Source organism: Acanthochromis polyacanthus, chromosome 1, assembly GCF_021347895.1.
Source record: "Acanthochromis polyacanthus isolate Apoly-LR-REF ecotype Palm Island chromosome 1, KAUST_Apoly_ChrSc, whole genome shotgun sequence".
In the NCBI taxonomy this organism is placed as follows: domain Eukaryota; kingdom Metazoa; phylum Chordata; class Actinopteri; family Pomacentridae; genus Acanthochromis; species Acanthochromis polyacanthus.
This window is the reverse complement of record NC_067113.1, coordinates 24,097,234-24,108,453: the sequence shown is the minus strand read 5'-3', so window position 1 is coordinate 24,108,453 and position 11,220 is coordinate 24,097,234. Positions and strand designations below refer to the sequence as shown.

Genomic DNA, 11,220 nt, shown 5'->3' with positions numbered 1-11,220 from the left:
AGGAATGACAAAGCCCTCAATCTGTTTTTTAAGGACTCATTCTGTAATTGACCCCCACCTCCCCCCCACCTATTACCTCCATTCATGCTCTCAGACACGCTCATGTTCATCGATTTCCTGAAGAACACGTTGACAATCACGCGGCGAAGCTTCTCCTGCAGCAAACTTTAAAGGCCGACTAAATGGTAGCTTTCACAAACTGGGCTTTTTAATAAACACGCGTCCTGTCTTTGTGCAGGGTGGTGGGATAAAGAACAAGGCAAGACAACTACCATCACTAGCTGATGTTATCTCATCTTCAGGGGGTTGAAATGCTGTAAATGCACCGTCAAGCTGCTGGAAAAAACACTCCCCCCTTTCTTCCCGAACACACACATGCATGTAGCTCCCAGCCTCCCGCAGCTTTTTCTTCTTCTTTCCCTTCAGCCACTTCAAAATGAAATTCTTCCCTGTCTTCCCCTTGTTTAGGAGTCACCCCTTTTTGATCCTGATATGCAAGCATCAAAGAGAAGTCCAACAGCAATTAGAGAGGGCCCGAGGGCCTGCACATGCTCCAGTAGGAAAAACTAACAAACTTGCCTGACTTCTCATTAAATAAAGGGAAATTAGTGTCATTTGTAATTTATTTCATACAACTAAAGTTAAGATTTTTGGTAAATTCTGACTGAGCAGAAATGGAGAAATGTGCTTTTTGTCTGTCTTTTCCTGAGACAGATAACACTTTCATGTTGCATTTTTAATCTTTACAGAGCCTTTAAAAGTGCAACTACACTGTCATCTTTACAATAGTGGTTCACGATGATGTACAGGGCACTGTCTGAGAAAACAAAGCCCAGCCAACGTCCCCCAGCAGTTCAAAGGAGTCGCTCTCTCTAAACATTATCATATAATTTGGGCCAGCCGTCAGCTTGTAAATAAGTGATGTAGAAGCCCATTGTGTGATGGGGCACAGGTTGGAGACAGGCGTCTTTGCTCTGCCGGCATGAGCCGCTGAAGACAAAGGCAGGAGACAGAGCGTCTAACCTTTGATTCTTCTGAGGACTCAGCCGCCTTGTATGAGGGCAGGACGCATCAGCCACAATCATGCCCCCAATGTGGGGACGTCAGGAACAATAGAATCACTCTTACACAGTCGGGCTGAACAACCCACCCCGACTGCAATTGGATTAGCGAGTATCCAACATCACATGTTATCCTAATTGACATAAAAGTGAAATTTGAGAACAATAAGGCCTGCTCGTTTTGAAATGGCATACCACTTCTAAAAAAGCTTCTGTTATTAAAAAATATACAATACGATGGAGAAAACGTAGAATTACAGGGTAAGAATTTCTACTGTTTTCCTTTAATGTAGCGTCATTCAAAGCTGGTGTGATAGTAGATAATAACCCAAACATTGTTTTATTTTGGAAGGAAAGAACATGAGAGAAACTTCTCTGCTTGTCTCTTTCATTTTGTAAAAAAAGTGATTTGAACACAATTAAAAAAAAACCTCAGGATATAAATAACTATTTTTAAAAATCAAATTCATGTTACAAAAGTAGTACCAATAATGTCAGCTTTTATTCTTGTAACTCCTTATTGTGGATACTTATTACAGATATTTTATATTAAGGTAAAAATGATTTTGCTTTAAAGGCCTTATTAAAATGATAATGCTGGTGTTGATGTAAATTTGTTAACTAGAGCCAATGCACAATTATTGCAAGTGTTTTAACAGATTCCTTAAAAATTTTGTGTGGTGACAAATTCACGCAGTGCTCTAGTTTACGCAAAATTCACAAAGGGTATATTTGTGATATGACTGAATGTGTTACTGTAGGCAATCCATGTTTTTATAAAAAATATTGTTCTGTATATAATACGAAAGCAATAAATATTACCATTAAACTTTACTTTTTAGAGTGTTTTTACTATTTTCTCAATAAAAAAAACTTATACAATCTAATGTACATTATGAAAAGTTGTACAGCTTTGTTATGTTTAAAATAAGGACTCAATTTATTTTTAATATGTAGATATAAATATATATATTTTGTCAAAATATATGATCATATTGTCAAAGAAACAAAAAAAGTGAGACAAACATACACCTCATAAAAGTTATAAATAAGGGTCCAAGTGAACATTTTTTGGGAGTAAAGACCTTCTGATTTGTTTTAGCATCCATGCTGCTTTTTTTTTCCCAAGTCCATGTCCACGTTTTAGTAAGTTTGTGTGTTAGCGGCAGCCGCAGCCCTCCACTACCATTTCCTGGTAGTTTTTTAGGACCACCTTGTCGTGTTCGTCTAGGTAGAGCATGGAGATGGCGCTGAGCTCTGTTGGCACGCAGCAGGCCTTGGGAATGTTGTTGTTCACAGAGTTCACCAGTGTCTGAACAATGGCGTGGTTGGTGGAGTTCAGATGATCTGCCAGAGGAAAGGGGCATTCCCCGTGGCAGTAATAGGCCTGGTAGCCAGGAGGCGCCACTATCCAGTCATTCCAGCCTACATCGCTGAAGTCCACATACAGTGCGTGGCGCCTGCAGTTGCGGTTGCGCTTACGGCCCCGTTGTTTGGGGCTGCGCTTGGTCCGGCGGGTCAGCGGGTGACCCTTTCCATCGTGGCCAAAGGTGACCAGGAGAGGGCGTAGCTGCTCCCAGTCCTCGCCGGGCTCTTGGTGTAGCGAGCGGCTGAGGCGGACGTGTCGGCCCTGGTGGTGCGGAGTCTGGTTGAGGTGCAGAACCTCCACCGCCAGTCCGTAATTAGGGAGGCGCTCACGAGTCCAGCGCAGCACGGCAGGGCTGACGTCAAAGCTCTCCCAGCGCGACGCGTTGTGTTGCACGAGTCGTGTATCCAGAAGCTGCGTGATCAGCTGCCCAGGTCGCGGTGGTTTTAGCACCTCGTACACATTTATCCGGTGAAGCCCGTGGCCGTCTGAGAGGGAGTCGGCCAAGGCCTCATCGATCTGATGGCGGTAGAGCCTCAGTTCTGCGGAGGACAGCAGCTCATCGTCTGGGATGCTGCTGAGGTTGAAGAGGAAGCGAAGCGGCGTGGATTCTCTGTTGTCCAGCTCATGGACCCTCTCCATGTGCTCTGAAAGCAGGCAAGAGAAAAATCTTTGCTGAAGTGCACAATTCTATAATGTCCCATAAGTCAATTATTGCAATGCATAGAATGAAAACTCAAAAGATATGAAGTTTGCATAAAGATATCTTGTTACAACTGTGGCAGTTGCCGTTCAAAGTTCAAGAAATACCAGCAAATACACCAATGAAGCATAGCTTTGGGTGCCTGTATAGCTCAATGGGTTAAGCAGGTGAGCCATGTATACGTGGCCTGGGTTTGAATTCTGCTTGCAGCCTTTTGCTGCATGTCTTCCCCCAACTCTTCTCCCCATTTCCTGTCTCTATCTCTCCTATCCAATAAAGCCTTGAAAAGGCCAAAAAAAATGAAGCATAGCTTTGAAGTTCTGATCTGTGCTAACCTCACACTTCCTCACTCTTACTTAGGCTTAATTGAAACTACAAAACATACATGCACACTTCTCAAGGCCTCTAACTTATCCAAAAGTATAAATATATTTCGTCCATGTTTCCTTATCTATCTATAAGGATTATACCGCCCTTCTCTCAATGCCTTTCCCTGAGCACTTTGCTGAAACATGCATTACAAGGAGGGTGGTGATTAACGTACCACAGCTACAGTATAAACACAGTGGAGGCTCCCTGTTCCACGCACAGTCTGCAGATTTCTGGCAAGATCACCATTGTTGGGGAAAGGAATGTTGTGTCTACTATTTTCCTGCTCAATCCACCCCTGTTATTTCACACCCAGGCCCTAATCTTACCCAGGTGGTTCTCATTATTAAAACCTGCTGTGTTTTTGATTAGCTCTGCAGTTTGTTCACTTAAGACATTTATCATTTTCATCATGAATAATCATTAAGGAGTCAGACAATACAGTAGAATCTCGTTTTCCTGAAGCCCACGGGAAAGAAGATCTTGTGAGGGAATGTAGCGTATTCAAAGTATGAAGTGTGCATGCACGCACCTTCTCTAAGCCCTGGCTGCTGTGTAGTTTAAGCTTATGAAAGGAACAGAGATGGCACCTGTTGCACCCAGTGAATGAAAACTACCACCATCTTTTTTTGGATGAATGGTTGCAACCTTTCCTGTAAACATGTCTCCTCAGCTCACTGTCCAATGCCTCCCTGTGTTTTGGACAGATCAGTCACACTATGGCACAATGGCGCTTCCATTAAAGCGAGCACTCCCACTCAAAAGGCTTCAAAGCGTATTATTAACATAGTTTAGCAAAGGAGAAGGAGGGTAAATGCTTGCAGAGAGGAGTGCAAACTCATACACAAGCATACATGTGTGCACATTGCATCAAAAGGCAGGAGAAGGTCCTCCTCCTCCTGCAGCAGTGCTCCTTCTTCCCCCGCTAGCTTTGGTACGCTGCCATGTACGTTGGCCTGCGCTGCCACTAGCAGTGTGTTCGACAAGCTCCATTACGGCTGACTCATCCCTCCTTCCTCACTCCTCCCCCTAAGGGCAGACATGTTCTGTAGCCCTAAAAAGCTTACCAGTTTTCTCGATTCACTATGCCTCATGATCAATTCCTCTCTTTACATCATCTCTGTCTGTCTGTATGCCAATCTCGAAGGCTGTTTTCAAGCATTTACCAGACATGTTTCGGGCTATCTTGCCGAGCTCAGTTTACAACGAACAGATCGGCTCAACCTGGACTTTCTCCAAGCCTAATTGAAACCTCTGCATTTGCTGCTAAAGCGAAGCAGTCACAATAAACAGAAACCCTTCTAGCGTTTCACTCTTTCTATCACACGAGCTTCTGAGATGGTTTTTCCATCTTTGTAAAGAGTCTGCTCTCAGCACCCACATTGCTGGCAGTAGGGGCTTTATTTAGAAGGCTGTAGAGTAGCATTAAAGATAATTGTATGTTGAGGAAGGTCCTTCTAAAAGAGCCATATAAAGTGGAGACATGAGACAGAAGCACACTCCAATTCCAGGCCAAGAACAGGCTTTTTTAAGCCATGATCTGCTGGGTGGGGTGAGAAGTGTAAGTCAGTAATATGAAGGTATGCTTTTCCTTGAGCTGCTAACCAAATACGCAGAGCTTTTGTCAAATTAGGCTCTCAAGAGCTTGTCTAGCAGAATTTTTTTGCCCCTCTGTAGACAGCGTTTGGTGACCACATCCTTAGATTCCTTGGTTATGGCGAAATGGGTGGAGCGCTCTTACAATCATGTTTCAGGGGATGTAGGAATTTTTTTTTTTACCCTCGCCCAAGCTAATGCACGACACTACTACCAAAATTATTGGAATTCCTGGCAACTGTAAGTATGGTGTAATGTTTTAGTGCTGACATTTGCATCTGTCATCCTTCTTCCTACTCATGAGAACATTTCCTGCTTTGTCTTTTCTGCTTTTTTAGTTTCCCCCACTTCTTATGACCTTCCTTACCTTCATGGTGGAAACCCCTCACAGTGTTGGCCCGGCTGGCTGACCTCTCTGGGTACTCAAAGGCAATGTCATGCTCTCCGGCCTCCTCAGCCTCCCCTGACTGCAGCCGATAGAGGTCCAGCAGGTAGTGAGGCACGGTGGCCGAGCGACTGGGCCGCGGCCGCCTTTTGAGGCCGAACATGTGCAGCAGCGTGGCCTCAAAGTCCCGCAACAGTTCATGGCTCTGAGTGGCCGAACGACCCTGCAGGCCAGGTACTTTCTTTTTCCCTTCTTCAGGTATCAGACTAGCATGGCTGCTCTCTCCCAGCAGGACTTGGCATATTAAAATGACCATCAGCATTCGATTACCAGGAATCATGATGTCTCTGGTGGGAGCAGCAGATGGAACAGGGAGATAAAAGATTAGGAAAGGACTGAACAAAGCAGGAGGGGGAGAAAACACAAAAAGAAAAGGACGAGAAGGGGAGAGAAAGGCATCCATTTTAGGTAACACGTAAAACTTCCCTTTTTCTACATTTCTGTACATTTTCTCCAGCTGTAAAACCCCATCTTTACCCTCTATTCCCACTAAGGGAACACTAATTAGTTTCAATAGTCCAGCCTGCTTTGTTTACAGTAAAGTAGTCCCCAATCAGATAGACCACTTGCAGTTTATCTTTGGCAACATCCTCCAAAGGTAAACAGCTGGTTCAAGAACCCAACTTTTTTTTTTTTAATGGAATCTGAGGGCCATTCCTCCTCGCTCCCTCCCTCCCCTCTTGTCTCCTTCTCTATGATTAGACAAATAAAAGAGGCAGCCCTGGGGTCGGAGCAAATTCTTAACTCGATAAGGAGCTTCGGTCTCTCACAGTCTGCTCCAGCCAAGGACTTTGTGCCACACTTTTAAAACAAAAGACTCTTCCTCATGCACGCCCCTTGACCAGCACCACACTGGGACCTTTAGTTTAGGCTTGGATTAATGCCACATAAATGAGTGATTCAGCGGACAGAGAGGAGAAAGGGGCGGGAGACTGCAAGACGTAGCAACGTGTCACATGCCACAAATTGAAATGGCATGGTCTACTTACTCACCGACAGAAAATAAAGCATGGGAAAACAGTCCATGTTTGTTGGGAGCAGGCAATGGACACGTTCTTCCAGGAAATGTTAGGTGGTGCTGGGCGGCTGCAGGAGAACGTTGGAGTGACCCTGTTCCTGAAAGATACAGTTAAAAAAACACAGGGGGAATTATAAACTGAATGCCAACACTTGAGGTGGTAGTTACTTGAAGAGCAGTGCACGAGTGCATATCTGTTAGCTTGTGTGGGCAGGCGAGAGACCCAGTGTCTCTTTAAGGCTTATCATTTTGGCTCGTGGGTAAGCTAGCTATTTGCTGTAACTGGAATGTAAGGAGGTATGTGCCACAACACAGACAGCAGATCCCTAATGTCTTACACTCACCTCAGACAGAAAACACACCTAATTCAATTATTGCATCTATTCGGGAAATTCACCAAAAGCCCACTCAAAAAGCAGCTTATAACAGATAACTGCCAGCTTCAGCTGAAAGACGTCCGAAACACACGGACCAAAGGGCAGATAAAATGACTTTGATGAGGAGTTGTAGAACCTACATCCAAAACAAGAGGGCTGTTTGCTTACAAAAACTGTCTCCAAGTGAACTCACTCAGCTTTTATCCCTCAAAGCAACTTAGATCACCTTTTGCAGACAAGGAACTAAATAGATCCACCTCAAAAGGGCCTCATCTCTTGGTAACGCTTTCCCATTTGAAGGCAGGTTTTAGTGACGCCGATGACAGACCTGCTGTACTTTGACATCACTGTCATCAGTAGGAAACATTCGGCACTGATGTAGGTATGGTGTTTAACAGGGTGTATTTGACTCCCTAATTTGATGAAACAATAGGACCAAGCGTATTTTATTGGAATACCCATCAGAAGACTAAATTAAACAAATTGTGGAAGCTTAATGTGTAGCTTCTCCAAATAAAACTTAAAAAACAGATTTATCCACAGCTTTAACAGCCATCTGAGTCAGGCTTAACAATGACAGCAATACAGCTCTAATGATTCAGTTTTTATGTGTTATTTTAGGTGATAAACGCCGCTGAAGCACGCTAATAAAATGATGGATTTTTTTGAGTAACCACAACAGCAGCACCATGTAACATTTCAGCTCCGGAGCAACATCTTTGGTCATCATTTGGAGCTTGTTCCACTGGAGAGCAACCAAGCATTACTGCACAGCAAGGATGCATATTAGCAGGAAAACAGTGTGTGTATGTGTGTGTAGCATAAAGTTTGTGGCTTTTTCAGTGTGCGAGCATGGCTGCCTTCGTATCAGCGCGATTATCTCGGCCCTTGCATGGCTCACTGTACACGCAATCAAGGATCTCTTTCCTAACTGCATTAGACTTTGACCTCCGATTGACCCTCCTTTCTCGGTCATGACACTAGATCTAGTGTGTGTGTGTGTGTGTGTGTGTGTGTGTGTGTGTGTGTGTGTGTGTGTGTGTGTGTGTGTGTGTGTGTGTGTGTGTGTGTGTGTGTGTGTGTGTGTGTGTGTGTGTGTGTGCAAAAAACAAGAATGATGAGCTGAATGGTGAGCATGCATGAGCGTCTGTACATGTGCACGAGTGTGTGCCACCACTGGCATGTTCGTGAGAACTGTGGCAAAAAACAAAAAAAATAAAAGAGAGAGAGGAGGGTTCAGAACATGATCAGCTCTATTACCCATGGGGTGGGGGGGATAAACGTGTGTGTGTGTGTGTGTGTGTGTGTGTGTGTGTCTGAGTGTGTGAGTAAGTGTGTGTGTGCACATCTCTGACAACAAACGTTCATTGTACAGCGAGGGCCTCTCCCATGATTACAGGGATTCATAGCACTCAAAAACACTGACCATACAGAACATCTTGTAACTGTAACCAGCCACTGACAAAGCTGCAGGCTAAAACAGACAGACACTCAAAGTGGTGTGATGATGATGAAAGAAGATGTAAGGCAGACTGGGAGTAACTTTCAACTCTGGGGAAAAAAAGTCAGCGTGTTCATGTTTTCTGGCCTGTTTTGACCAGCGGTGATAAAACATTACACCAAATCCTGTTAATTATTTCAACAATTCCCCCCACATGTATCAGAACTCATACATTCTCCTCAACAGTGAAGCAGCACTCCTGGATGTATAAAAATGTTTAAAGACACCCAACTCAGTGAGAGACAAACACTTCTTGCAACAACAAATGCAGACCAAGGTGCAATTAGGCCACAGCAGTCAACTGCTCTTGGCTTTGCTCGATCCCCCTCGGCCTCTCCCTCTCCCTGTGTCTCTCTCTGACCAGAGATAATGTGATCAGACTATGCACATGGCTCTTCAGATGTGTTTCCTGAGGAATTTGACAGTGATGGTGGGAGGGAAGATGGGAATGGAAAGGAGGAGGGCAACAGGTTACCATGGGAACAAATCTATGGCCTGATTTTATCATTTTAGCTGCTTACAACAAGTTTAACAACATGATCATTGTGTTTATTATTCAGATGCTGTGGTCTTTTTCTTGTTAATGCTAACACCCTTTTTTATAAAGCACATTTTTATTATTCTGGTTCTCCAAACTGCATCCTGCAATGGGCAAATGTGAAACATCACTTTTTTTTTCCAACAATAGAATTTCATTGCTTGTTTTCCTTCCTCATAATAATTTGGTTGTAAAGCTAAAATGGGTAAAGCGCTAATTGGGGCCTCACATAAAGCCAGTTTGCCAAAGTAAGTAAATAAATAAATAGATTTTTTTTTTAAAAATCTAATTTGTGTGGAAAACAACAGAGGCCTGTCATTCTTCTCATTGTAGGACAGTTTAGCAGATTTAGGATTTTATTTTCTCCCAGTGAGCAACTCAACATTAAAACATTCACAGTCAGTGAGATCACTGAAAGGAGATTAATGGTTTTGTTAGCTGAGTTTTGAAAGGCACGTAGTCTCGAGTAAGTGATGAGTTGAATGACTTCTCTGAGATTAATCCTGTCGAGTTTTTTTCTTCTAATGTGGTTAAATCAAAGCACGACAAAAATACTTTAGTAATCACAAATGCTTCCTAGTTTCCATGAGATTTTTTTTCTTTGCTTAAAAAGATAAAAATGGAAACATCAGGTGAAATCAACACCTGGACCTGCATTTTTCTGAAACGAATTTGAGCCTCATTTTTGATAGAAACACGTGGCTATTTATAATAAAATACATTTATACGTTTTTAAATATAAAATGCTTTCATACTCAACAGTTTGGCTCGGCTGTTTCCATGCGCTGCAGCAGAGAAATTCGAGTTGCAAAGTAAATCGTGTGCCAAGGACGCCATGCGCCCGCAGGCCGCAAAATGTTTTCTCTGCAGCAGACTTACTGGATAAAAGGCACAATTTCACTTTATAATCACTTGTTACAAACGAGTGAAAACATGTGAGTCCTTGTCTTACAACGCCGTTGAACAATTATAAACCGGATTCACATCTGTGCCACTGCAACGTGTTGCCACTTAATGTTTTTGCAGACTTTGTTGTAACTGGGCAGAAATGTGCTCAGCAGACTGGCGCGATTACGCACGAATTGTTGTTAAAAAACGTACATTTGAAGCTGAAATTAAATCAAGTTAAAATTAGTCTAATAAACTATGTTTGCTCTACATTATTGTCTGAAATACTGAGCTCTCGCTCATCTCCATCGTTCGTATTACGCATACCTGGACGACCACAGGCACATACAGGTGTATAATGAAGAGAGATCAGTGTCAAACTTTGAAGAAAGCTACAAATCTGCATGGTGTAAATATTTTAATTGTACCGACGAGAAGGAAACACAGGAAAATCGGACGCTCTGTTTGGAAATGACCTCACTATCTTGGTTTGTCATTGCTCAAGTCTCGGGCACAAAATGCCTTTAACCTGTTCCATACTTGACCGGGATCACAGCGATATTTGAAGCAAACACACACTTTTGTTAAAGTTTGTCTTCATTTCTGCGCCAGCACGATTTGAATACTCATGTATCCTTGTAGATTTCCACCGGGATTCTGCTAAACTCTCAGTGAAGTCGCCTAAACGCACACAAACAGCAACCTAAAGTCACAAAATGTCAACGAGACTCCTTTCCTATTTTATTCAAATGTTTCGGTTTGTAAAAGCTCCACTGCTGATAAGTGTGATGTGTGAATATGTCAGCTGATGAGCGCTTACCATCAGTAGAGGTACAGGTATCCTCGAATGGAATGAATATGAAAGGAGAAGGTGTAAGGCAGTCCAGGCGTATCGCCGAAAAAACGCCGAAATGAGCCTTAAAGGAGGAGCTGGGTGCCTTTTTGGCTCATTAATCCTTTAGCGACACCTCTAACGCGGACAAGCAGCAGCGAAGGCCGGCGCTCGGGCTCCGCGTCGGGGTTTCCTATCCGTCTCCAGGACTGTGCGTAAGGGCGGTGCGCAGGACGGCCAAGGCTTTCCAAATGATCCAGCATCTATAGCCCCTTGCAGTTTTTATGTATCCGCCCAATTTACCCTCCCTGCCTCCTCCTCCCTCCCTTTCCACCTCCCTCCCTCCTTCCACCTCCGACCCCCACCTCCCTCATCTGTCTCAAACACCTTGGATAACCCCCCTTCTCTCCTCCTCCACTTTAAATAAAGACAACTCATTGCGCGCTGTTTTTTCCTTCCTCCTTCCGCATTATGCGAAACTTTGTGATTTGACTGTGAATTACAGCAGCTCAGTAGTCTCAATATG

At 43.6% G+C, this 11,220-nt stretch overlaps 1 protein-coding gene across 2 annotated transcripts; it reads right to left on the bottom strand.

Moving 5' to 3' along the window:
- Positions 1-609: 609 nt before the first annotated feature.
- bmp4 (bone morphogenetic protein 4) lies at positions 610-10,974 on the bottom strand. Of its 2 annotated transcripts, none has more exons than XM_022215063.2 (4): positions 10,683-10,974; positions 6,534-6,656; positions 5,463-5,875; positions 610-3,074 (listed from the first exon to the last, which is right to left on the bottom strand). In XM_022215063.2, exons 3-4 carry the CDS (start codon positions 5,818-5,820, stop codon positions 2,221-2,223), a joined length of 1,212 nt encoding a protein of 403 aa, XP_022070755.1. In that variant the 5' UTR covers positions 5,821-5,875; positions 6,534-6,656; positions 10,683-10,974; the 3' UTR covers positions 610-2,220. The 2 variants fall into 2 exon arrangements, with proteins under 2 accessions (XP_022070755.1, XP_022070746.1); XM_022215054.2 differs by having other exon boundaries at positions 5,463-5,827; positions 10,683-10,973.
- Positions 10,975-11,220: the final 246 nt, after the last annotated feature.

What these genes read in the sequence shown, in the direction of transcription:
- bmp4 (XM_022215063.2), bottom strand. Translation starts at nt 5,820, where the DNA reads ATGATTCCTGGTAATCGAATGCTGATGGTCATTTTAATATGCCAAGTC. An exon ending in GAGGGGTTTCCACCATGAAG is followed by an intron (nt 3,075 to 5,462) that starts GTAAGGAAGGTC and finishes GCCTGCTTTCAG; the next exon opens with AGCACATGGAGAGGGTCCAT.